Source organism: Pantherophis guttatus, chromosome 17 (assembly GCF_059756535.1).
Source record: "Pantherophis guttatus breed Tessera chromosome 17, ASM5975653v1, whole genome shotgun sequence".
Taxonomy (NCBI): Eukaryota; Metazoa; Chordata; class Lepidosauria; order Squamata; family Colubridae; genus Pantherophis; species Pantherophis guttatus.
In genome coordinates, this window is record NC_142079.1 from 1,970,653 (window position 1) to 1,997,664 (window position 27,012).

Sequence of the window (27,012 nt, forward strand, 5' to 3'; positions counted from 1 at the left end):
ATTCTAGTATTTTTTTAAAATTACATCTCTTCATTTTCCCATTGTTCTGCAAACACAATTCTAGCTGCTGTGAACACATGTCAAATTAAATATGTATTCCCTTTATTACATTTTTCTGGTAAAATACCCAATGATCATCAAGGGCCAAGCTCTCTTAGCATCTTCCAAAGATGGTTCAAGCCATTATAAGCCCCTCTTGATATCATGGCATTGCTCCATAAATTAACATCCTTCAAAAAGGTTGACCGCCTTCCCGTGACTAGGGAAACATCCCAAGTTTTGAAAGCTTCCTGAAATGGCCTCAGGATCAGAACCAACCGAATCTTGCTTTTTCCCTGGTCCAGAATTGACAGAATCCTGTAGAGACTGTGGGCAACACAGCCTGGATTACCTCAACAAGCTCAAAGACAAACAGTCTCTCCAAGAAGCAGATCCAACAGACCTGAGGACAACTCTGCAGAGGCTCTTCCAGCTTGGACAGGTGAGGAAAGAACGGAGGCCCACCAGGAGAAGTTCTCCACGAGAAACGTGGGGCGCGGGCGGCTTCGTTGCTTGCTCTTCACACCGTTGACTAAACTCTTGGAAGCTTTCTTAGGCCAAGGTTCTCCTTTGAGAATCCTCCGTCAACTTTTCTTTCCTTTTTTCTGGGGGGTTAGGAATTGAGACCCAAAAGTTTGGACATCCGGGAAGAAGAACTGGGTGACTTGGTTGACAAAGAGATGGCCACCACTTCTGCAGCCGTTGAGGACGCCGTGAGAAGGATAGAGGTGGGGTTAACTTGTGACCGGTCTACTGTTTTTCAAAAAAGTACTGTACTTTTGTATTTAAAAGAGGGTGGAAATGTTGGTGCGTCTTATACACCAAATGCAGCCATTTTTTCCGCCCTACGTGCGTCCCATTTTTGCCAAAAACAGCCCTGTTTTTTGCAAAAATGGGGCCTGCAGAGTGCTCCTGGGGGCGGGGGGGGCAAAAATGCCCCCGTTGCATTTTTGCCCTCCCCAACTCCCAGGAGCACTCTGCAGGCCTCCCAAACCCTCTGTGTATCCTGTTTTTCGCAAAAACTGGCTGGTTTTTCACAAAAATGGGACGCGCAGAGGATTTGAAAGGCCTGCAGAGTGCTCCTGGGGTCTGGGGAGGGCAAAAACTTTTTTTTTCTTGTTTACCTCTTCAAAATCTTGGCGCATTTTATAGTCCTAAAAATACGGTATAAATCCTTGACATAAAGAGTTTAAAAGGGGTTGGACATGTTGGTTTGTCCAAACTAAGCTCTAACATGGTTTAATGTTGGTGTTTGCTGTGGGAACACAGTGTCACAAGGTGACATCCCTACAGCCTGACCTGTTCTTTGGGTGGGGGAAACAATAGGAAGCATCCACACTTAATTATGTGGTGCCAAGAAGCATCTCAGCCTCACAATAATCCAACTTGGTCCTTCTTGGCTGGAGATGAGCCACTTCAGATCTATCGGCTGGCCAAGCCCACCTTCTTACTTCCGTTTCTCTACAGGAAATGATGAATCAAGCCAGAGTCGAAAGCTCTGGGGTGAAACTAGAAGTTAACGAAAGGTAAGCTGGGGGCAGGGATGAATTTAACACAACTAAAAATTTGTAGTGTGGTTTTTCCAGGAGGTTGCGCGCTGAATCTGAAGCCACCAGATTCTGTCTTAACGTCTCAGGTTAAGACAGATTTGGAGTCACCAGAACAGGACAATCCTTGATGAATCTTCTGGAGAAGATGAGCCCAAAGCAGCTTCTTGCTAAGAGAGAAGCACCCTAACTTCTGTACTTAATACATTTTCCAAAATGTTTATAAGCTCATGTTTCAAATTCCCACGAAACCTACCTGTTGGGCAACCAACCGATCCACGCATCTGCTTACAGGACGATGGGTTTTGAGGCGAAAGCCTCCCTCAATCTCATCTGTTGCTCGAATGAGTGACTTCATATAAACATTGTGATTTAATTTGAAGATGCGTAGAGTTCCATTCTGGGAGTTAAAAGGGCACACGTCGTAAAATCCCTAAAGGTTTAGAAATGGCTGCTTTGGAGAAAACCCCGACGGATTGAAAAATATTTTCATTTGAGTTTGCAAAGATGCGGTTGCTTTAATATTTTTTTCAAGTGATGAAGGCTCAATCTCTTTCAATGAGGGGGGGGTCAGATTTTGGTTGTCGTGACTTTATTTACAAAAAGGTTTGAGTTCCAAATTGTGGACTTCATTGTTCTAACGAGACATTTCCTTCCTTCCTTCCTTCCTTCCTTCCTTCCCTTCTTTCTCTTTCTGCCCCCTCCCTCCTTCTTTCCTTCCCTTCCCTTCTTTCTCTTTCTGCCCCCTCCCTACTTCTTTCCTTCCTTCCTTCCTTCCTTCCCTTTTTTCTTTCTCATCCCTCCTTCCTTCTTTCCTTTCTTCCTTCCTTCCTCCCTCCCTCCTTCCTTCCTTCCTTCCTTCGTTTCCTCCATAGAATCCTGAATTCCTGCACAGATTTAATGAAGGTGAGTTGCTCGTTCATTAAAAATAATTCCATTTGGCAAGAAATTTCCTTGCCGCCTGTTTTCGGTCAGATCTGTGGATAGACAGAAAACCCTTTTATTGAAGGCTGATGGGGATACAGTTGAAATTGCTCAGAGTTCAACGATGTTCTCCTGCTTTTTCCTCTTACTTTCAGGCTATCCGGCAGCTTGTTCTGGCCTCCACACATCTGCAGAAGGAGATCGTGGAAGGCGGAAGGGTGAGTCCATTTGGGGTGGTGCACATTTTTTATTGCCGTTACTTTAAAAAAAAAAATGGAGAAAATTAAATATTAAATTTCATAATTTAAATTAATATTTAATTAAAAATAAATAATGGGGAAAGAGTGTGGATTGACCCTATCAGCTGCTGGAGAGTTAAGTGTCTCTCTCTCATTTTTTATTACCGTGTTTTCCCGAAAATAAGACTGGGTCATATATTCATTTTTACTCCAAAAGATGCATTAGGGCTTATTTTCTGGTTAGGTCTTATTTGGGGGGGGGGAAATATGGTACTAAAGGCATCCATCTGGCTGACAATCTTGGGTTTATTTTGGGGGTAGGGATTATATTATGAGCATCCTGAAAAATCATGCTAGGACTTATTTTCCAATTGGGTCTTATTTTCAGAAAAACGGTACATTGCATTTGTTTAATTGTGACATTTCAAGCAGGGTGCTTCCCTCCTTCTTAGGATCCTAGAAAATCCATTCCTGTAGCTCTTGTAAATTCAAGATAGATTAGAGCTTTTTGTCTTCTAAATTTCCACCGTGGATGCTTTTCTCCAATTTTTTTTTTGCTCTTGGGAGTCCGTACAACGCAATGATAAAATACATTCCTTCTCTTGAACGCTAGGGGGCAGCAACACCCCAGGAATTTTACGCCAAGAACTCCTGTTGGACGGAAGGGCTCATCTCGGCATCCAAAGCTGTTGGATGGGGAGCAACGCAGCTCGTGTAGGTATCCGGATGGCCTCTCAAGCTTTCTTCCTCTCCCTGTCTTGTTTTTCCTCTGATGCAGCTTACCTGCTTGGGGAAAAATCATGCATTTTCTTTTCTTTGCATTAGAGAATCTGCGGATAAGGTCGTCTTGCACACCGGCAAATACGAGGAGCTGATCGTCTGTTCGCACGAAATTGCAGCGAGCACAGCTCAGCTCGTAGCCGCCTCCAAGGTAGAGGGCCCTCAAAGAGAAACAGCTGTAACCCCTGGATTTTTTTTGTTTGTTTTGAAATTTACTATTTTTTGGAAGGGATCCAAAACAGATATTATTCTCCCAAAGCATTTAAGGTAAAGGCAAAGGTTCCCCTCGCACATATGTGCTAGTCGTTCCCGACTCTAGGGGGCAGTGCTCATTTCCATTTCAAAGCCAGCGCTGTCCGAAGACGTCTCCGTGGTCATGTGGCCGGCATGACTCAACGCCAAAGGCGCACGGAACGCTGTTCCCTTCCCACCAAAGGGGGTCCCTATTTTTCTACTTGCATTTTTTACCTGCTTTCAAACTGCTAGGTTGGCAGATGCTGGGACAAGGAACGGTAGCTCACCCCGTTACACTGCACCAGGGATTCGAACCGCTGAACTGCCGACCGTTCGATCGACAAGCTCAGCGTCTTAGCCACTGAGCCACCGTGTCCCTCTTTAAGAGCATTTAAAGAGAGTTATTTATGGAAGAAAATTTATATGGCTGTCCAGTTCATTCTTAGTGACTCTGAGGGGCTTACAAAGATAAAAAAATAATAATAATATGAAACAATACAAAAACGATAACTCCCTATCTGCCTTGTGACAACGGTTAATCAAATAAGCCATTTGATGGGCTCTAGGCCATTTTGGGGTTTCATTGGCAAAAGCAGGACCTCCCGAAAGAGTCTCAAAATCTTATCTCTGCAGGGTTGATGTCCCAGAGGGAGGGAGCCACCGCTGAGAAGGTCCTACTTGGTGACACTAGGTGGATCTCCTTAGGAGAGAAGGTCCCATAACATTCCTTGCCTCCTTGTTCTGGTGGGTCAGGTAGATGTTAGCAGGAGAAGACGGTCCTTCAAATAAATTATTGAGGTTTTGGGGGGGGTTTTTTGTTTTTTGTCTGGATGCCAGGTGAAAGCGGAGAAGCACAGTAGGAACCTCGGCAAACTCCAGGAATGTTCGCGTACGGTCAATGAGATGGCGGCTAACGTCATGGCGTCTACCAAATCTGGTCAAGAGCAGGTAGAAGAGAAAGGTGAGGCTTGGTGGGCTGGCCAAGCAGGAAACGAAAAGATAATTGAAATCCTTGCAAGCTTGGTCGACAATTTTGTAGAGCAAATGGCCTTGAACTTCTGAAAGAGATATTGTTGGAAGAGAAGCCGTGGTGAGGTTTTATTTAGACAAAGTTGGGAGTGAAGAATTGTGGAATATTTTAAGATTGGGAGAACAGGGCAAGCTTTCCGTTGCTGTTGTGTGGGAGAGAACATCTGGAGAAGTTTGGTCATGATCCCATCTGAAATGAACCTCTTTTTCTCTTCCGACCAGACACCATGGACTTCTCCGGGATGTCCTTGATCAAACTCAAGAAAGAGGAGATGGAGACACAGGTAGGTACCGCACGGATGTGGAATTTCTTAACAGAAGTGTTGGGATTTAATTTCATTTTTGAAGGAGGACACCCCTAGAAGGACCGTTTGGATAAGGCAGTGATGCCACAGCAGAGGTGGCTGTTGAGTTCTCCGAGTAGAGAAGAGGATGAGAACTTCTGAACGTAGCACCCTTTCCCGCAAAAGTGGTGGTCCAAGAAGACCTCCACCAAACTAATGTCTGATAACAAAACCCAGTTGCGGATTCTTGTGTTAACACAAGATTAATGTGCACAATGATGATGGAGTTCTCTCTAAGATACAGGCGTCCAACCATGGCCAACTTTAAGACCTGTGGACTTCAACTCCCAGAATTCCCCAGCCAGGGAATTCTGGGCATTGAAGTCCACAGGTCTTAAAGTTCGCCAAGGATGGACACTCCTAGTTTAGAGGAACAGGTGATGGACACCAGACCAAGAAGTTCCTGTCTTTTGCAGGTGAAGGTTCTGGAACTGGAAAAGACGTTGGAGAACGAGAGGCTGCGTCTCGGAGAGTTGAGGAGGCAACATTATGCCTTGGCTGGTCTTTACACGGAGAACACGGATGGAAAGAAGCCTACGATCGCTCGTAAGCCAGCATCCTTGAAGAGGCCCGCACAGAAACCAGGTCAAAGCAAGCCGGACTCCGAGGTGAGCACAGAGGGAAGGGCCCCTTGCCTCTACCCTTAGCATGGACAGAAGGGAAGGACTTTTTATCAGGCCACCCATGATTCTTGGCCTTTTCTCTCTGGAATTCGGCCCCCAATGACAGTTCTTTGCAAAAAAATGTGTGCACGTTAACTAAACTCAAATCAGACGATGCCAAGTAGTTCTCGCCTTACGACTGGTCATTTAGCAGCCGTTCAAAGTTACGACGGATCTGCCCCAAAAGCTACTTGACCCTGTTTCCAGGTTAGGACAGCTGCACACTGATACACAATCACAAGGTCGTATTTTGGATGCTTAGCAACTGGCATACATTTCTATCCATTTGCAGCGTCTCAGTTTCTGACGTTTTATTTCCAGCAATACAAAAAAGACCCATTAGGTCAAACAGATTCGCTTAACGACCGCCACAAAAATTCTGAAAATTCAGGGTCCGGTCACGTGATTTAAAGTCCGAATGACTTAGAACTGTTCATGCCAAACTCAATCAACCGTCGTAAGCTGAGGACTACCTTATGACTGCTTTAGGGGAGAAACAGCTATAAAGATATAGCTTTTCCCCTCCTTTTTTTTTTTTTTTTTTGGCTACCATTTTTTCCCCCCTTCTTTTTCAGCTGGCACAGGATGGCGTCTACCAAGCCCATGTAGTTAACTTCTAAGGCAACTCCAACCTGCAACGGAAGAAGAGTAGAAGCCAGGGCCAGGAAAATTGGGGTGGTCCAGGTTCTAATTCTGCCCACCCTTGAGGAATTCAAACCCTTGGATCTGCTGCTTTTTCGCCGGCACCCCAAAACATAGATTTTTGGTGGAGGATTAAGATGTCAGCACCCTTCAAATCCATCTACAGCAGGAGACATTGAAATTCCAGCCCCTTTAAATGTCTGTGTTTTAAACAGATACAACTTCCAGCGCCTATTCGGAGCCCCCACCGTCTACGAGAAGGCAGACCCTTACGGGGAAAGGGAATTAAGAGCTCGCTGATAACTATTTATAAGCAATAGGAATCATTTGGGAAATATTTCGAGTAAATATTGGTGTATCTATTATTCTACGAAGATGTTTTTAAAAGAAATGTGAATTTTTGTGGCTACTGTCGTTGTCGGATGTCTAAATTGTCCTTCGTAGTGTTTTATGCCGAGATCTGACGCGTATAAAAAAAAGGGGGGAGTGGGGGAGGAAATTACCTGGGGGTGGGAAATGAAATACCTTTTGGAGATTTTATAGGACTGAATTTATACAGAGGAGAAAATAAACACCTTCAGTAATTTTTCACAAAATCCCTTCAACCAGTGCTTTCCAAACCTGGGTGAAATTACCCCCAAATAAGGCAAAAATAGGAGGATTGTTGTTTTTTTTTACCCCTTTGGGTAACAAATACATCTTCCCTGTCACATCAGGGAGATTTAAATTGATTTAAAGCCTCCCAAAATATTCCTGCCAAGGTGAATATCAATGCAATGACCAATCGGTTGAAGTGACAAAAGATTGTTCCGTTTTATAACAACACAGGTTGTCCTCGAATCTACGGCCAATCTCTCAGCAACCGTTCAAAGTTACAATGGCGCTAAAGGAAGGGACGAGCTGGCATAAGATTTTCCAATAAGGAATTTATTTTTTATTTTTTTGGGTGGGTGGGTGTTGGTGGTGGTGGGGGTAATGAAGGAAAAAGGTTGGGAAGCACTGCCTTAAAACTCTCATTTAGGAAATCCGTGCAAAAAAAAGAAAAGAAAAAGCCAGCTCACTTATTTCAGCAGCTGAAATTTAAGAGGATTGGGTGGGTTTCTTTGCAAAGGAGAGAGATGCAAACAGGAACTGTTCTTAACCGAACTTTTACGATTAAGGAAAACATTTTCACTTATTAAAATGATTTAGCTGAAACTGGGTTGTGTCATTTTGTGTGTGTGTGTGTGTGTGCATTGGCTAGCGTTCCCTGGCCACAAAGGTTTTTTATTTATTAATTCAGTCTCCGATTTGAGTCCGCTGCCAGTGCTTACCTTTACTATTATCATTGTAATGGCTGAAATCAGATGGGTAGTTGGAGGAGTCAAATCTTGCCCGCAGACTTCCAGGATACGGCAAGAGTTCGAAAATAAGAAATGTTCTGGTTTCTGATTCAAAAAGAAAACCCAGCAACAAACGGTTTGTACAAAAATTTAGCATTCTTTTTTAATGAATAATCACTGCAACTCCAAAAAATTTATTTCTATAAAACAGCAAATTCTACAAGAAAAAGGAACAGCTGTCGGTCTCTTCCCTCGAGACCACAATCAAAGTTGTACAACGAAGTTGAACAGGTGTGATACATTAGGAGTCGCCCCAGAAAGCAAGGAAGTCTGTCGGCATCTTAGGCACATTTGAAGACGACGGGCATCACATGGTAGTTTAGGACTGGCTTGTTCCAGAATAACATGCTAAACCACTGGTTTGAGGCCCCAAAGCACTGGAAAACTGTCCCGCTGCAGGATTATCAAATTGCCTTAAATGACCTTTCTCTTCCGCCTCCTTTCCTAGGACAGAAATAACCTAATTCAGACTTAAAAACTGGCCTTACTTGCATACCTACCAAAAAGAAAATAAACAGTAAACTGATCTGCAGATCTGCTGCTGGGCAGAATGAAAGCTAACCAGCAACATTTGCTAGAGGCTTTTCCACAATTCAAATGCTAATCAAGAAAAAAAACCCGGTCAGGCCAGTTTACTGTGACATTCCACACCGTCACAAATTTCCCTCTCTAGTTGCATACTTTTGTAGAGAGAGAGAGAAAGAAAAAAAAGGGCGATTAAGACCACGGTATAAAATTGCAGCTATTTTCCACAATTGCAGTTATTTTCCACCGTTTGAGGGGAAACATGGCTTCTTATGCTTCAAATGCGGTTGGCTATTATTTTTTATTTTATTTAAGGGCCGTTTTAAAAACGTGTCTCGTGTAAACAAAACTATTGCAAACCCTCTTTTATCAAAAGCGAGCGAGAAATGTTCCACCCTGAGCGCGAAGAGGAAATCGAAATCGTTCTGCATTTTAAGCTGTTGAAAACTCTTGCTTTCCGGAAGCAGCGTGCCTGATTCTGGGTGAAGAACAAATGTCTTTGAAGGTAGCTTAAGCCATCCTCAGGGTCCTGGAAGTGGCAAGGCTGAAGTACTACAGGGAAAGGTTATGACCCCACTGCTACTGACTTAATCGGTTCCCTAAACCGAACTGACCACTGGAGAAAATTCTGCTTGATTCTTCTGTCCATCGCACCTTGAGTACCTGCAAGAGGTGGCTAACCATTGGTGTAAACTTACGGAGCAAGAAATAGAGGTAGCATCCCATCTCTGCATCACTCCTACGTTAGTGAGTAGGGGATCTCAGCTGAGGTTTGGAGGTTTCCATTTTTTTTCCTCCAAAACTCGCAGATTCTGTTCAGTAGCCTTTTCTGGTCTATCACCGTGCAAAAGCTGAAGATCCATTCCTCTCCTAACCATATTTTTCAACCAGCCCTTTGACTTTCATTCCATGCAAGCCGGAATACCTACAATTAACAATGACCTTCGCCAGTTTCAATCTCCACCAAGCTCCAATTATTATTATTGTTGTTTAGTTTTGCACGGCCACAAGATTGCAACTCCGATTTAACATGGCTTTTCCTCTAGATCTGCCAGCCGGCTGGAAAAACTCCTGCCACGAGACCAAACTTTTCTTTCCCTGATAAAACAAAACCTTTCAGCAAACACCCAAGATCTGCCTTTCCTACCATAGACAATGGACACCGTCGCCCTTTTCCTTCCAAACTCTCGACACGTGAAAAAAGAGGAACCGTAAAAGGAATTTTTAAAAGGAATTTCTTCCTGACAAAACTCTATGCGGTGGTTCTAAGGCACAGAGGTTAGCCCTTCACACCCAGCGCAACGCACCGTACAAAATCTAGGTGCGTCACAGCTGTAGCAGCCTCTACTGAAAAGTGTCTCTGCACAATGATTATATTGTTTGGAAAATAAGTGATCAGTACACGGGGGAAAATAAACTGTGTCTTAACAGGAACATGATGATCAGTGTCATTTCAGAGAGCAAGACAGGGCTCTGTAAAATTCATACATGGGCCCAATTCTCCTTTTCTTGGGGAATTCAGATATTCTCACTGCTGATGTGCAAAATCTGGAATGGAGCGTGTGTGATCCTTGAGACGTTAAGTACCTGAGAACTCCTGGAACCTGACCAGTTGTCTATAAATGTATTTTGCTGCATCAGCTACGCAACGTTGGCCAACAAGAAACTTCCTTAAAAACTAAAGCCGCTCTCCTAACATTGGAGAAACGCCCAATGATGTTGCAAATCTGCAATGCTGGAAGAATAAAAGACACATCAAAGAAAAGACTCCGAGAGGCACACTTTTCCTCAATTAAAAAAAAGAAGAAAAATGAAAGAGGTGGGAAGTCACAACCAAGAAATGCTATGAAATGGGTGCCTTAAGCCCTGTTCTTTAAAAAAAAAAAAAAAAAGTAACGTGATTGTGACACCCTGAAAGACAAATGCAATTGGCATCGAGACTCATCTTTGCAACTTTTAACTGCCAGGACTCCGAGAGTTTCACAAGTCATCCCGTGCCCCCAAACGGCAGATGGGTTGACTCATCAGCTCAAGCGCACTCGACTGGTTGAGACGCATCCGAAAACGGTTCTTGAAGTTTATGATTCCCTCGGAGGAGGGCAGATCGTGCAAGTGGTTTTTTCCCCCCAGCATTAGACGTCTTTTGGGGCACCCCAGCGCCTCCGAGGGCTTGCCCTGCAAGCAGCAACTTTGTGCAGAAAGGGACAAGGCTCTCTGAAGTGAATCCATTTGCAGAGCCATTTAACAAGCTGGGGTATCGGAAGCTCAGTTCGCGTCGGAGAGAAACAGAGCGAGGGGTACGGTGTACAGAATCACATGGGTACAAAATGCCAAGCGATACTTGCGTACCTCTGCTGTCTTTTTAAGGAATAAAAATGCTTTCCTCTTGGTCTTATTTGTTCCGTTTTGTTTTATAACTGCTCACATCTTCAGGGGGTGGAATTAAGTCACAGAGCAGGTTAAGTCTGGCTGGTTTGGATTGACCGGTCTCGGCAATGATCATCTCTCAAAATTTTGAATTCAGAAGGATCGTTCTAGCCCCCAAGAGAAGGAATCCTGCCCTCTAAGTGGCATTCTACAGATGACCTACAAGTGTAGATTGGCTTGATTAACGACCAAAGGAGTATAACCCAATTTTTTTGTTTAAGCTTTCGACCTAAGCTTATGGCTTAAAAACAGATCCTTTTGCTCCAAAAGTTATTCTGGAATTGCTTAGGAAAAGTAACTCCGAAGAGCAGGGATATGATGCGATAGGCCAGGGTATATAGTTAAGTAAACATGGTAAATTAGCTTGGGTCAGCATGAAGGGGGCATGAATTAAGAGTCTCCGAAGAAGTGACAGAACGAAACAAGCAGGAGGAAAGAAAAAGAGAAGCAGCTGGAATTGGATGCATCAAGGCCTCTGCGTTCTTCCAGAAAGATAAATGAAAGGACATTCCACATCAGCTGAAAGTCAAACCGGCAAGAGAATCAAATCTGATAATGGATACAGCGTTCTCACAACTTCACACTCTGGTGTTTCTCACACCCCTCATTATCACTCCTTTCAAATGACTTTCAGTGCGAAGCAGCCCCCTTTTTTTAATTTCTTTGCAAACATGATTGTGGCAGCACCGATTTCAGAGAAGTGTTGGATGACAGAGACAAAAAAATAAATAAATAAACCCCACCAACCTATTTAAGAAACAGGCCTCATGTATAACTCAGCCCAGAGATACTGTTAAGATGCTCCGGTGATTTAGGAAATGCTTTCAACCTGTTTTTCTGAACATGTGAATTGTTTTCACACAGGGTCGTGTATCTAATTTTCGGTTTTAAAAAAAACCAATCCTTTTACTTTGATTTTTTTTTTTAAGAAAAGCGTATTTTCTGAAAAGCATACAAAAGTTTTGTAAGAAGAAGAAAAAAGGAAGGAAGGAAGGAAGGAAGGAAGGAAGGAAGGGGGAAGAGACATTTTTTTGCTCCAATCTGAAATAGACACGAGGTTTCCAGGTATAGGATAACTTTGGTTTAGGATTAAGGAATGGGGCATATAAAGCTGGAGGAACTAATCGGCTAAGATAAGAGACAAGCATTAGGTCATGCTTGGACCCGTGAGTATTTCTGGGTTCACGTGTTTCCCCGAGACACAGATACATTAAAAGCCAAGATTTTCTAGAACCCTGTTAGGAAAATATATGAGAGATACACCACTCTCATCGCAAGCCAGAAGTTGTAAACGGATGAAGGGTGAAGAGAAGCAGAAGGGCAGTATTTGCTCCAGTGGCACGGATTGAATATTCCTGATTTACCCTCAAGAGCAGGGATTTAAATCCCCATTTGCTGGTTTTTGACATCCTGAGGTTTTCACGGGTACAAATAACTGCTTTTTTCCCTTCGCTGCCCACTGAAAATTGGCAGCCTGCTGCTCGAATGGATCGGATTATATTAATGGGGAAACAAACTCCCACCCACCCACCACAACTGCGGCTAACACAAAAATTTGCTAACTCAGAACCACCATCTCGCTAGTCCCTAAACGGGGTTTGTTCCCTCAACGATGAGTCATTTTTTTTTATTGCCATTTCGGTGCAGAGTCTGTTCGCAGAACATATATATGTATATATTCGAAAGCTACCGTCCGGAGGTTTAGAATGAGGTTTTCCTTTCTGGAATTGCTTTTTTTTTTTTTCCTCCCCCCCCCCCCAAATTAAGGAATATAAAAAAAAAAACTTAAGATTTCCTGGGATTTGTGGCCTTTGTGCCACGATGGCTGGAATCTCCTCGGAAGAACAAGGCAAGTCTACAAATGGAAGCATTTTCACCAATTCTACACTGGTTTGACGTCTTTGTCGGGAGGTCTGGACGAAGACGCCGATTCTCTCTTTAAATTAAAAAATAATTTTTTTTAAAAAAGGATCAAAACCGGTGGTCTTTGCAGGATCCGTCGACGGTTTCCTTTGTGCGCGGAGCCCCCGTTGATTTCTCCCCCACCGACGACTTCGCTTGGGTTTCCAGCTTTTAAGGATCTCGTAAAGGTCAGCACCAGTGTACAAGAAGAGTCAAGACGTGATGGCGTTTTCATTCCATGATAAAACCGGGGTTGGAAGGAAGGCGAGGCGGGGGCCTCTGAGGCGGTGTGGAGGGGTACAGAGCTAGAAACGGGTTCGGGTAACCCGGCGACGGCCCTTGGCCTGGCGGTGGCGGAGCCCCCGTCCTCGGGGGGAGAGGAGGATATAGATACGGATTGTGGCCCACGGGAGCCATAAAGGGCGTTGGGAAATGTCCTGCTGGGACCACGGACACCGGAGGGGGAGGGGGAGGGTTACGGCGAGGCATAACCGAAGGAGGCGTGTTGGCCTCTGAAGTCTGAAGCACCGGCGGAGGGGGGACCGGGGGCCGTCGGGGTCCTTTCAGGACCACCTCTTGGAGTTTTTCTATTTTGACCCGCCGCAGGTGAGCTAATTTCCTCTGACTCTGATATTCGTCAATGAAGGTGTCCAGAGGGATGTCGCCATCTAGAAACTTCTCGGCCATGTTCTGTTGGAAAGAGGGAATGAATCGTGAGGGAGGGAGGGAGGGACACAGTCTGGAAAGGCAGAGCCTGTTTCTCACGGCATCTTTTGTCTCTCTCTCTCTCTCACTGCTAGAACCACTTACGAATCTTAAAAGAGTACAGGTGGTCCTTGAATTACGAGCACAACGGAGCCCGGAATTTGCTGCTGCTAAGTGAGAAGTTGGTTAAGCCCCATCTTACAACTTTCCTTGCCACATTGGTTAAGTGAATCACTGCAGTGGTTAAATTAGTAACTCCGTTGTTAAGTGAACCTGGATCCCCCATTGACTTGGCTTGTCTGAAGGTCGCAAAAGGGGATTGCGTGACACACACACACACACCCCGGGGAACACTGCGATCGTCATCAATATAAGCCGATTGCCAAGCATCTGAATTTTTGGATCACATGACCATGGGGATGCCACATGGGTCATAAGGATGAAAAATGATCATAAGTTACTTTTTTCAGTGCCGCTGTAACTTCAGTCACTAAACGTACTGTTGTAAGGGGAGGATTGCCTGTATCACATGAGCTCCAAATCACATATCTGTCAGCTCCTCTGTCTGATATCCTTTTGACAATTTATTTATTTATTATTTATTTATTTAATGAGATTTATATGCCGCCCTATCTCCAGCTGGACTCAGGGTGGCTCACAACAGTAAAAAAACATCTAATGAAAAAGTTAAAAAGAAATTAAATCCAAATCTCATAATTTAAGAGTTAAAAGTGCAATTAAGACTAACAAGTTAAAAATTAAAAATTTTCTACTTTCTTCTTTGTTCAGCTTTTTCTTTAAAGCCGCAACCTTAGCGGTATTCTTGGGTAGGATGTCATGCACGGGGGGAAAATCAGGAAGTCCAGGCTGTTCAAATGAATATAAAGGTTTATTGCAAAGTTTAAAGAAGAATTTGAAGGACTAACGGTCAAAGCAAGTAAGCGCTCAAGAATCAAAAGAATTCAAGGTGGGATGGACTTAAATCTCTTGTGAGCACGAAGGGACTCGAGACTGATGACGTGTTTGATCCCTCCCTCCCTCCCTCCCTCCCTCGGGCTCGGCCTGACCATTCTCCTAGTGGGTTGGTGAGGATCGACACACGAGAGGAAAGACATAATTCAATTAGATTAAGATGGGTGGCTACAGAAATTGAAGGAATAAATGAATACATTCAAGCTCTCCTGGGGTCATAGGTATAAAGCAGGTAAATCAGTATTACATTTGCTAGGCCAGGGGTCCCCAACCCGCAGTCCGTAGACCGGCAGAAACTGGGCCGTGCAAACAAGCGAAGCTCCATCCGCGGGATGCAGGCGGCATGTGAAATGACGCCCCCTGCAGTCCGTGGACAAACCTCTTTCCACAGAACCGGTTCCTGATGGCCAAAAGGTTGGAGGCCACCTTTTGGAGGCTGGAGGTTGGAGGCTGTTCTAGGCCAAATATTATCCCAGCAAACCCCAATAGCAGATGTTCCCTATTTACCTCGGTGTCTTCTTCAATTTTGGCCCCTTCTGTCTGAAGAAGTGCGAGGAGGGTCTCCAGCGAAGCATTATTGGATTGTCTGTCTGCAAACCAAGAAGAGGGGGTGGGGGTGGGACATTGGGGACAGCCATGAATTAAAGCAGAGTTTATAAATATACGGTTACCACAATTTAAAAATAAAAACCCACAGATGAGAAGCCATGAATGTGAGCGCAATGCATTTCGGTTCAGAATTTGCAACTGATTATGTGCTGGCACAGTTTTCATTCCTGACAAAACTGAAAACCAGTTTTTGTGCAGTGGTTAAAGTCTCGGTTAGAAACTGGGAGATTGGGATTTTAGTCGTCCTATCAAGGCATATATTTTGTTTCATATTGCTTTTTGGAACCTGTTTAAACAGTAAATGCACATAGGATGGGTGACAGGATGGACCAATAACAAGCGAACACGCATATCAAATGCATGTTTATGGGAAAAGATGCCTTAACTCTTGAGTTGAGAATCTGGAAGCACAATGTTTTAGCTCTGTTTCAATACACTGCAGGAGTTTGCAACCATGGCTAATTTTGTTCGGATTCTATGATTATGTAATGCTGAACATGAATTCTTGGATGACTATTCTAGGATTGTAAACCAGATTGGAGACAGGCAAAATGAACACTTTGTTCTGTACATTTTTAAAGGAAACTACATGTAATAACAAGGAATTTAGCCTGGGGATGCCTTCACTACATAGAGGGGTAGGAAGTCAGCCTCAAAGTTGGGATGTCTTGATTCAAATATTAACCCAACCACAAACTCCCTTAATGGACTTTGGGGTGTGCCTCACTCTTTTCCCATCAAAGTCCACTCCCTGCTTTGCAAATATTTTGTACACAGCCCCATCTGCAAGGGGCTAGGCGGTATACCAGAAGGCTGAGAGGAACAAAAACAGCAGAAACACATATATCCATACCTATATACCGAGATGAATGCTTGTGATCAATCGATTAGAGCCAAAGTAGGATAGGAACAAAGCAGAATTTAAACTCTTTTGCAAAATGCAGGGAGAAGCACGTTGGAAGCAAGGCCAAATCTACCTTAATGTCTGCGATGAGTACTGAAATAATACCGGCTGCTTGGAAACTTCTACCACCCTGCTCCCTGTTTTTACTACAAGACAATATACTCCACAGAGCGTTTGAGGGCTGGGCAAGGAAACATGGCAGGCTTCCAAATGGAGTGGCCATCTCCAGGGACTAGAACCACCAGCGTGCAGGATGTATCTGTTCTTATCAAGACCTCATTTCCCCAAACATTTATTCTCACAACCAGTAGCTTAAAAGTTTAAATTTTCTACAGGCAAACTACTGTGTTTCCCTGAAAATAAGACCCTGTCATATATTTTTTTGAACCCCGAAATAAGCGCTTGGCCTTATTTTTGAGGAGATCTTATTATTTTGGAGCGCATGGAGCAAGATGGGGCTCCTCTTGCCGTCTTACCTGATTTCCAGCTCTGTGTTTAAATATTTTCGGGGAGGGCTTATTTTCGAAGGGGGGGGGAGGCTTATTTTAGCGCATGTGCTCAAAAGCCCGATTGGGCTTATTATCAGGGGATAGTCTTATTTTCGGGGAAACAAAGTACTAACATTGAGGCTACCAAACATCGACTAGCCCTAAATTGCATTTTTTAATTAATTTGTATTAGTTTAGTTCGAAATTAAAATATGTTTTATATTTTGATGCCAGAGCCAGCCACGGCACCAAGAATGATTTTAATGGAGACAAAGGTTCCTCTTTAGATAGAAAGAGTAGATAAAAGTTTAAATATCTCCAGATTAATGAACCGCTGCTCAACTCATTAACTGTGTACACATCCTTAAATGACTGAATCAACCCCATACTTCGCTACCTGTTTATATTATCTAATGATTTGGAGCCCATCTCGGCTACTCCAAGCTGCTTATGGAAAGGAAAAGGGGACTGAGGTCATTCCTTCTGAATATTACCTAGCTTGGTTTTCTTTATCTGATACGCTTCGAAGAGAACCTGCAGCTCTTGATACTTTTGGGTTAATGTGGCTTTCAGGGCATCTAATTTTGGCTGGTATAAGAGATTTCCTTCTGCTAGACTGTGGTTGCTGGCGAGAGTCATATCTTTGCTAAGCTGAACATTTTGGGCCTGCAAGAGAAAAAAAAAAGCAGACGGTTAGGCAGAAAAATTAATGACAGAGGTGGGATATTTCTAAATTTCTCTCTGGTGAGCAAGCACAGCAGTGAACCACTTTTTCTGGTACTCATATTAATTAGCGGGAGGAAAAGGGGGAACGTGATCCGGATTGCCTGCCTGGCTCAAAGAAACCAGCAGACGGGAAAACACAGCCAGAATGTAAATCAAGCTGTCACTCCCCCTCCCCTCCCCCACATCCCTCCCCCTGATTTATACATTTAATTTATGGAGGAGAAGAGAAAGCGAAGAGAGGAGGCTTTGGGGGGGAAGCCGAACAAGCTGGCTTGGCACCGTCTCGTGTGAGACCTCATAATGAGACCCCGTAGATCAAAAGGGAAATTGTGTGATGTGAAACTGTCAATTCAGCAGGAGCGAACAGCGGGACACTGTTCCCCTCTGGTTTCCTTGATTATACGGATCTGATATAAAGGCCCCTTTATTGAGAAGATAGCATGCACAGAACGCCGGAGATGGAAGAGGCTTTTCCAAACCATGATGTGCACTCTCGCAACAGAACTTTTTTTAAAAAAAAAAGAGTTTACGATCTAAGACGAATGGTGGGAACGAGAGGGGAAGGCAGGGAAATAAGAACCTGTTCCTTTATAAAGGCGATATAACAACTGGGGGGGGGGGGGTTGGGGAGGAGAGAACAGCTGCTGCCCCACGTTTTCCCCATGTATTTGGCATCTTCCCCCACCTCCTCCAGACCCGAGAAACAGAACACCGAGTACCGCAATGAATCACTTTCTTCCTTTTTATACCAAACGCCAGCCCCAGCCCCCAAGATATTAGAAGCCACATAACGATGAGTCATGTGAGACCGTTTAGAGCTGTCAAAAAATAGGCGAAAGAGCTACTTGAAAACATGTTGGCCATTAGGTGGAAACTCTTAGTCGGTCAATTGTGGGAAAGAGGGCAGTGGGCCAATCCTGGACCGATTTAGGCAGCCTCTTTTTTGTTAATCCTGGGAATGAACTGGTTTTAACTCTTAACTCCCAACAGGCTTGTTACACCATCTTTAATAAATTGCTCGGCTAAAATTTTAGAAGAACGAAGGCATGGGTAAACCTATTCTTTATATTCAATTATCAATTCTTTTCTGAGGACTCATTGTGTGTGTATATATATATATACTTCGTGCTTCCTGGAAGCACGAAGCCGAGAACACCAGCCTGAAGATGACGAATGAGACTTCGTCGAAACGTCGCCAAGACACTTCCAATTTTACGTGGGAGAAGACCCGAATAACCAAAGACCTACATACAAACACCCGCGAAAACCTGAGAATATATATATATATATATATATATATATATATATATATATATATATATATATAATGCCGTTAATATTTAGCTCATATTAGACACAATCGCACTCACAGGTACATCTATTATAATGTGTTTGTTTGTTTTTAACTGTCTAATGTGCACTGATATTAGCACTTAGCTTTGAGAAACCAAGGTGGGAATTCTGGGAGTTGAAGTCCACAAGTTTTTAAAGTTGCCAAGGCTGGGCACCCCTGCTCTACATTTTAGCTTATTGTAATGCATTAACCCCTTCACTGTTTCTTATATTTTCGCAAACTAATAATAACTATTACTGTGTAGTGTATGTGTCATACACAAAGAGGTAGTCCGATCTCTGATCTGGATTTTCAGAGATCTGCATTACCACAGTGGATATTTTCCATAAGAACTCGTGCAGCTGTATTCTAAAGAAAAGACCCCTTTTGTTTAGCCAAATCCGTGTTCTTTCCCAATCACTTGTTGGTTCCTCCCCCTCCTCTCTTTGAGAACCCTTCTCCCCCCACTTTGTGCATTTAAACATCATCATCAGGCCATGATGATCGAGTAAGCTATTTGTTAAAAAAAAAAAAAGAAACCGCAAGTTTTTCTTAATTGAGTGACCGCTAGAACAGAAAACCAGCATGTAGTTACTGGCACAGTTAATTAGTAGTCTTAAAACCTAATTTCATGTTGGCAGAAGAGGACATGACCACATTCACTGAGAGGCTGGAAAAAAGGATAAGGGAGCCAAGAAATCTCTCTATCTATTAGATTCTTTGTTTACTCTTCTAGGAACTTCGTGGGAATACAAGGGATTGTCTATGAAACCCTATCAACCAGCCTAGTCCTGAACCTTTTAAACCTCTCCTATCTTGATTTCATGTAATACTGACCAGGTTATGCTTTTGAGAGCCTTATATTGCAAATGCTAACAATTTATACTGTCATATTATACCACGGCAACGCACCCAAATGCATTTCTAAGATCTTTGGTTGAGAAAGATTTCTTTTGGCAGATCATTTTACTTGATTTAAATGGCAAAAAAACAAACCCTCCTAAGTATTGGGGAAAGGAAAACCCCCACCAACAAAAAAAGTTTATCAGGTGCAAACCCCACCCATCCAAAAAAAGCAATAACTTATTTCAGGGACAGAGAGCAAAAGCGTGTTAAAAGTGAGTTTTCACGGCAAGAGATTTTCCTCACTTTCCTCGAGTGGAGGAAAATTACTTTCTAGGGGTAAGCAAATCCTCTCCTTTGTAATCCTAGAGTCTTAAAAATGTTGAAAGCAAGTGATTGAAAGCATGAAAAATTAACGCAGGGGAGCCCAATGATTAATTTATTCCAGACTCTCGTCTCTAATTACAGGCCAATTACTTAAGAAAGTAGTAACTCTGCCAATTGAAGAGAAGGGGAAAAAATGACAGTAAGAGTTTACTGAACCCAAAGCCTTCCTCCGACTAACTCCAGCCCTGCCCAAATGGCTTTACATATGCATTACGTTAAACAAACACCACTGGTCCAATTGCAGTCAAGATCTGAGCTGCACAATGGGAAATACAGATATAAAATGCTCAAGGTTATTAGTTCTGCCTCTTTAACCCCTGGGTCTCCCACACAGCGACTATTAACATTGAAAATGTAACTCTGGACGCCAGCTGGCACAGCAAAATAACTTAAAAGTACACCCCAGTCAAGAAGAGTTGATTTCCCACTTAGTTACATATACTTTTCTATATATCCTCAGGTTATTTAAAAAGGCAGGATAAGTGTTAGAGCTTAAAGCTTATTTGCAGCATAACACGAAGCGTGTCAATACTGCACCTGATGGCTCTCCTTGAAAGGAAACCTGGTCAGAAGGTCACTGATACAATAAAACTGACATTTCATATAGGCTGTTGTTTTTTTTTTTTAAAGTTATCAGCGTGCCAGATGTCCCTCTACACATAAGTATATCACCCACAAAACACAGGATTCGTTTTATCAAATCAGGACATCTGGCTGTAAAAGGAGCGAAGGAGGCTAGGCTGCCCGTTATTAAAAGCTTCATTTTTTGCTTGAATTACAAACCACAAACGGATATTAGTTTCATTCTGTTGCAGTGTTTCCTCGCAGCCTTGAATACAAGGAAAGCATTATCAGAAAGTATTTCACAACCTTAAGCCACTGCACGGGAGTCTTTCTAGAGTTTTGCAAAATGCCTTTTCAGACTTGAAGCTCAGCTGTTCCTAGCAGCTTTTTAGATTTTATACTAGCTGGTTACCAAGGAGTGACTAAAGACACCCCCCCACACACACCCTTCACTGTATGAAGTCCAGACAACAAAAGGCCATAGAGCTAAAGCAGGAAAGATTTGTAAAGACACAGAAGTCCTTTCTTCGACTGGTAGCTAGACAGAGTTCCCAGATGCAAAATTATTCACGGATTAAAGCAGCCCAAATCTCACATCGCTAAAAGAAAAGTGCAACAATAACACGGATAAGGTGCAAAGTCGCACGTTTGCAAGTGTGGGAATGACTAATTAGCAAGGCATACGTTTGCTAAATTCAGAAACTGCTTTTCCTCTGTAACACATTGGAGGAGGAACTACTCAGGCCTTTCTCTTCGTGCTTCAGTTGTTCCTTGCTCAAGGAAGGGAGCGGAATAGCGTTCAAGAATTATCCTGGAATGCAGCTTAGCCCCCGCAGGCAATATGGAGCAAAAGTTCTGATCGGAGAGAAAACCTTGGAAGCCAGGTTCAAATTATGCAAAAGGGGCATGGAATACTCCACAGTATTACCCTCTGTACCATTAGGTACAGTTTTACACCCTGAGTACGATCAGGATTAGTCATTGTTAGGCAGCCTGATGGGCAGATCAGAAGCTGGGATCTGATTTCACTGAAAGTGTTCCGGAGTCATCAGAGGGGATATGAAGTACATTTATCATGGAAACAATATGAAACTAACGATGAATTCAAGCTATTCCCTTGGGATTTGAGCCACCAGATGGCTGTCCTGTCCAAGGATGCCTTTTAACGCCTAAAAGCACCGCGTAAAGGAGATCCCTGTCTTCTTCTCAGAAATGACTCATGTCTACAGGGCAAGAAATTATACCCTAAATGCAGAAACAAAAGCAACTCAATAAGTCATGCCAATTAAACTGTTGGGGACCTAAAAGTCAGGCCTTATCTTTTGGTTTAATAAAGTCATTTTATTCCTACGTGATTAGAAAGCCAAGGTGGGAGGCTGCCAGCCTTCCTCGCCTCTCTCAACCTCGGCTTCACCTATTCCCACAATACCGCTTTATTCCCACGATAACCACAAGGTTGTAAACCGACACACCTAAAAACCCACACTCCAATTAGGGGTCATGTCCATCCCACCTTCCTCACCCGCATTTCAAAGCAAGCTGCACCCTAACCGACAAGCAAACCATGGTTTATTTCCCATCGATCGCATTTCTCTAACCGTCACACAGCCACGGATTTCTTTCCGTACAAATCGCAACAAAAGTTATTATGGCCAAAGACAAGACAACCTGTTGATTTACATCCACTTTGTGTTTTCTTGCGTCTTGGCTCCGGCTCCCTCTGCAGCTCCACCCACCCACCCCAAGGGCACAACTCACGTGTCCCCCCCCCCCAAGAACGTCAAACACCTTGGCTTTTTGAGCACAACACTTCCTTATAGAAAGGGGAAACAGCTTAATGCTGGCGCAAAGCAAGAAGGCAAGCCCTCCCAAAGCAAGACGGGCTATTATTAGGCAGAATAGCAATGACAAAATAAGCAAGTGAAACTTTTGTGTGCCTCCAAGAACTCTTCTTTGAACGAACCCAAGGCAGAAATACAGCTGCGGGACCCCAAACCAAGTTTTGGCTTGTTAATGCAGGGTTAAAAATTCTCCCCCCCACCCCACAAATTAGGAATCTGGAGTCACCTTTTCCAAAGCCAAAAGCCTGAAAAAGGGACCCTTATCCAAGGGCTCCAGATCCGAAGCTCAGTTGAGACCCCTGTTTTGCTAGGAAGCCTTGGAGAATGGGCTACAGGGAAACCTCGGCATCCTCTTCCCCTCCCACCCCCAATAATTCCCAGTAGGAGACTGAAACAGCTGTTAAAGTCTGTTGAAAAGGGTCTTCCTCCCCCCCCCCCAGAAAGGCAGCAATGGCCTGGATGCCCAAGAACTCTCCAGCTGTTGTTCAAAAGTCCCATTTTGGGCCAGATGCAAAAAGAAAAAAGAAAAAAAGAGCCAGCCAAGGTCTGGGAGACCCCATGGATGCCAATGGGCTGACTGGTTTCAGACCCATAGTCATAGCCCCCCCCCAAAAAAAGACACTGAAACATCATTTCCTAGGAAACCAAGTCGCCCCTCTTCAACCTCCTCCTTCCTTCAGAGCCTTCCCCAACTCCTAAATTGAGACCCACCTCCAATTCTCCCCTTTGGGGCCTCCCATTGCCCCAAATCCTCCTCTTTGGAGGGGCCCACCCATATTTCTCCCCTTTGGGGGCCCCCAACCCCCAATTCTCCCCTTTGGGGGCTCCTTCTCCACTTTGGGGCCTCCCATTGCCCCAAATCCTCCCCTTTGGGATCCCCCCCACCCTCAATTCTCCCCTTTGGGGGCCCCCACCCCCAATTCTCCCCTTTGGGGTCTCCCACCCCCAATTCTCCCCTTTGGGGCCTCCCATTGCCCCAAATCTTCCCTCTTGGGGTCCCCCTTTTCTCAATTCTCCCCCCTTAGGACCTCCCCTCCCTCCCTCCCTTGCTTCCCTTGGGGGTCCCCGCCCGCCCTACCTCCTCCATCTCCAGGGCCATGTTCTGGAGCTGCTCCTCATCTTCCAGGAGCTCGTGGAGCTGGTGAAGGCTCAGGGCCTCCAACCGCCTGGCGTCCACCGCCATGTCGGGCGAGGAACCGAGGAGGAGGAAGAAGAGGAGGAGGAGGAGGACGAGAAAAAAGCGTCCGCTCCGCTCGCCGCCCTCCGCAGCTCTGCGCTGGCAGCGGCGGCAGCGGCTGTTCCCGCCCCTCCCGCCGCTCGACCGGAAGTGCTGCTGCCGCTCTTCCCGGCCCCCTCCCTCCGCCCTCCCGCCACCAGGTAGGAAAGGGAGCGAGGGAGGGAGGGAGGGCGTAGACGTCATCGCGCCTCTCACGCTCCCCCCCTCCCCTCCCCGAAAAGTCAAAAGTGGCGGGAAACGCGCTGAGGGCTAGCTGAGGAGAAGCGCTTTTCCTGCCGGTTTTAAACTTAATCACGATTAAAATAAACTTTATATATATATATATATATTGATATTATATATTGTTTATTTAAGCTTGTTTGCCTGGCTGTAGTGATTGTCCCCTGGTTTATTAGCCAGTCTCTCTCTCTCTCTCTCCCTTGGCTGATGGCTGTAGTGCAGCCCACCCACTCCCCTCAAGGGGAGGATACAAATAAATAAAAATAATAAATAAAATTATGTAAATAAATAAATAAATTAGTTATTCACAGCACTATTGTTTAATATAAGGAAGTCCTTATTTTATCCTCAGCCGCCCAGAGTCACAGATGCCAAGAAGGACCATGTTTTCTTGGGGAAAAATTTAAGTTTATTTGCTGTCTATCTGACCATGGGGCTATTCTAGGCGGCTAAATAATGATTGTATAATTGAAGTAAAAAAAAATAAAGGACCCATTTGAAAAAGGGGCCAAAATTGAAAAAAATATGCACAACATCTTTGACCTTGGACAATGAATTTTTGGAAAAACTAACTGGAAGAAAAATCTAATGCATTTTTTTTCTTTTTTCCTCTGCCAATAACAACAACAAAAATAAAAAACCCATAGGAAAATGGATAGTTTGCAATCAGAAAACTAATTTAATCCCAGCGCCAACGATGGGAAAAGCGGCAGCTGGGATGGGGCTGATAATTCCTGCTATAATAGAAGATGAATTTGCATTAGCAATTTCCCTGCATCAATCTTTCCGCCTTGAATTCATTTTCACTCTCTTCCTATTGTCTGCTTGAATCACTGACAGGCTTGCATGAAATCTTTCTGGCTGATGCTTCTTTTAAAAATATAACAAAAAACATGCAGTTTATTTTTTTTTTAAATTGCACACGTGCATAGAACAGAAGTTTTGCCTGGATGACCAGGGCAGCATTTAGCATTGTGCATGCAACGTTTTTGCAGAAATGTTAGCAACGTTAAAATGAGGCTTTTCCAAATTCCTCGGAAATGACATCAACCTTATAATACAATGCAATTTCATGATTTATATTTGGAAGTTGCAGAACTGATTTGAGAACTGAATCATTTTTTTTTAATGAGTAGTTAAACCGTTGCACTGATATGCTCCCAAACATTAAATATGTTGGCTAAATATTCAGCTTTTTCAGTATTTTGCCAATGGGAGCTCCATTTAAAAAATCTGGACTGCATATGCTTGTTTATTTATCAGCTTTATTTCTCATTTTTTACCCCATGACTTAATGATTGGATAGTTAATATTTTAATGGTGTAACTTGAGATGAATGTTTAAGCTCATGTGTAGTACATAAGTTATATGCTTTTGAAGTTACTTTTGATACAAATACTTAAAATGTATTTCTGAACTTGCATAACTGAATTCTTGAGGTAATTGTTAAAGCAAGTCTTTTGAATCTTGAAGAAATAGCCCCTATGTATTTTGCTAACTAATGGGCTTTTAAGATAAGGCAATAGACAAGAAAGATACTACCTAGGATGCATCTGGTGGACAATCACCCATGAAAACCAATACAATAATCAGAATGCTTGAAAACATTGATTTTTGTTGCTACAATCTGTAAGTCTCCTTACATTGGAGCATTCATCTGCATTCTCATAGGGGAGAATGTATTTTTTTAACCTTAAGAGAGATCTGGATCTTTAAGTACAGATGTGGTCTTTGCTCTTCCCAAGCTAAAATTTCTAAAACAACTTCAAGGGCAAAGTTTAAATGGTAACCCGGCATTGCACAACTCAAGGTGTGCCTTCTCCGTTGCTGGGGAAGCTTTGATAAGCTGAATATGTCAACAATGCGGACATGTCAACAATAGCCCAGCTGATCTGTTGTTTTTTTTCCAGACCGGATTTCCTGGTTTGAGATTTGGCATTTTTCTGGTCAAAGAAAAATCCATTCCTTTCCCTCTTCTTAAGGTTTTATAATTAGTGAAATCTAAATATAGGAGGAAAACAACCCAAGAGTTAGCATTGTTGTCGAACAATTTGGTAACAATTCGACATTTCTTCCAGCTTCCTTAGTAAGGGAGGAAGATTTGAGCTTGCAATTTTTCTTCTGCAAGAAAGAAAATTCTTCTCCCTTGGAGCAATTTCTCTCTACCCTGAGGACAAAAGATTATTTTAGTAGAATTTGTTCTTAGGATGAGCATAAAACATCATCTTGCAACTGAAGTTCAGAAACTGGCCACCTCTCCTTTTTAATAAAGTCACACATTTGCATTGAATGGAATGTGTTCAATTACCCTATCAGATTTGGAGCTGCCAAATTATTAATACAATTTAATTTCATTGTTCTCCCCGACTTCCTGCTTCCAATATGGAATCCTTCCCATGGTGTATATGAAATCCTCAAGCTGAGGTGTGTCGGTGCCTAGGTATATATATCCAGGATTCACTTTAAATCTGTTATGATTATTTAATTTTGTTAATTGCAAAGAGTTGGCACCCAGCCTCTTTGAATAATTCCTGCAATAGGAGGAGACGTTTGACCTGATTTAGTTATAATTGTGCTTTCAGGATGCACACCCACTTTGAGATGAACCTATGGCAATAGTCATCTGCTACTGGAAAGTTCATACAGAATTTAATTTGCAAGTCTTCAAGTAATCTTTGACTCACAACTCTTCGTTTAGCAATTGTTCAAAGTTACAACGGCCCTGAAAAAAGTGATAATACAGCCGGTCCCTGATTTATGATCTTTCCAGCATCCCCACCATCAAAATTCAGAGGCTTGGCAAGTGACACATGAGCAAAAGCAATGGGAGGAAGCTGGATACACTTAATGATGGGAGATGCACTCACTTAGCAACTGTGGCAAAAAGATCTTAAAATCGGGCAGGACTCCTTTAACAACTGCCTTGCTTAGCAATGAAAATTCTGGTCCCAATTCTGGTCATAAATCGAGGATTACCTGTATTCTGAGGAAGCCTTCAACCTTCTCTTGAGACAGCTGATTAAACATCTCACAGCCGGTTCAAATTCTAATAAATCCTTGTATGTTTTACTCAGCAAACTTTATTGCCCAACTATGTCCCTGTTGGTGCAATTGTACATGAATCAAATCGTGAACAAAAGCTCTACATAAAGTACCAAATCTTTGAGTAAGGAAACCAATCCTTTGTCCTTCTCATCCATGGGACCTACCTAAGGTATCACTGCCCATAACTTGCATTATTATGGACCACTGGCCATGCTACCTTGGGTTACGGAAGCAATAGATTAATTTCACTTTGCAAAGCAAAGTTGGAAAGAACTTTATCAGGAAAAAAAATGTTTTTCTTTTCACCAGCAGAGCATAAACAAACATTACATTAAAGGGCTTAACTCTTTGTTGTTGTTACTCAACGAACATTTGCTATCTCTCTGAGGTGACTCTACTAATAAAAGGCTATTTGGGACAGATTCTTGAAGACACAGACACTAAAAGTACAATATCAGAGGTA

General features: G+C 43.3%; 2 protein-coding genes across 3 annotated transcripts in view; one reads left to right on the forward strand and one right to left on the reverse strand.

Moving 5' to 3' along the window:
* The window catches only part of HIP1R (huntingtin interacting protein 1 related), a 43,079-nt gene extending 35,442 nt beyond the window's left edge, over positions 1 to 7,637 (forward strand). For both annotated transcript variants that reach the window (XM_060691893.2, XM_087880375.1), the window contains exons 22-32: positions 345 to 481; positions 657 to 767; positions 1,507 to 1,565; positions 2,462 to 2,492; positions 2,666 to 2,728; positions 3,363 to 3,463; positions 3,575 to 3,680; positions 4,601 to 4,724; positions 5,015 to 5,076; positions 5,553 to 5,744; positions 6,374 to 7,637. In XM_060691893.2, the coding sequence (XP_060547876.2) occupies positions 345 to 481; positions 657 to 767; positions 1,507 to 1,565; positions 2,462 to 2,492; positions 2,666 to 2,728; positions 3,363 to 3,463; positions 3,575 to 3,680; positions 4,601 to 4,724; positions 5,015 to 5,076; positions 5,553 to 5,744; positions 6,374 to 6,418 (1,031 nt within the window). In that variant the 3' untranslated portion in view covers positions 6,419 to 7,637. The remainder of the gene's footprint in view (positions 1 to 344; positions 482 to 656; positions 768 to 1,506; positions 1,566 to 2,461; positions 2,493 to 2,665; positions 2,729 to 3,362; positions 3,464 to 3,574; positions 3,681 to 4,600; positions 4,725 to 5,014; positions 5,077 to 5,552; positions 5,745 to 6,373) is intronic.
* Positions 7,638 to 7,899: 262 nt separating this feature from the next.
* Positions 7,900 to 23,377, reverse strand: VPS37B (VPS37B subunit of ESCRT-I). Its single transcript, XM_060691895.2, has 4 exons — positions 23,127 to 23,377; positions 16,849 to 17,020; positions 14,861 to 14,943; positions 7,900 to 13,366 (listed from the first exon to the last, which is right to left on the reverse strand). Exons 1-4 carry the CDS (start codon positions 23,229 to 23,231, stop codon positions 12,908 to 12,910), a joined length of 819 nt encoding a protein of 272 aa, XP_060547878.1. The 5' UTR covers positions 23,232 to 23,377; the 3' UTR covers positions 7,900 to 12,907.
* Positions 23,378 to 27,012: the final 3,635 nt, after the last annotated feature.

Bases quoted from the DNA above. Each gene is read 5' to 3' on its own strand.
- VPS37B (XM_060691895.2), bottom strand. From the start codon at position 23,231: ATGGCGGTGGACGCCAGGCGGTTGGAGGCCCTGAGCCTTCACCAGCTC. The intron at 17,021-23,126 runs GTAGGGCGGGCG...TTTCTCTTGCAG, and splicing joins TGGCCCTGGAGATGGAGGAG to GCCCAAAATGTTCAGCTTAG. The intron at 14,944-16,848 runs GTAATATTCAGA...CTTGGTTTGCAG, and splicing joins GATAAAGAAAACCAAGCTAG to ACAGACAATCCAATAATGCT.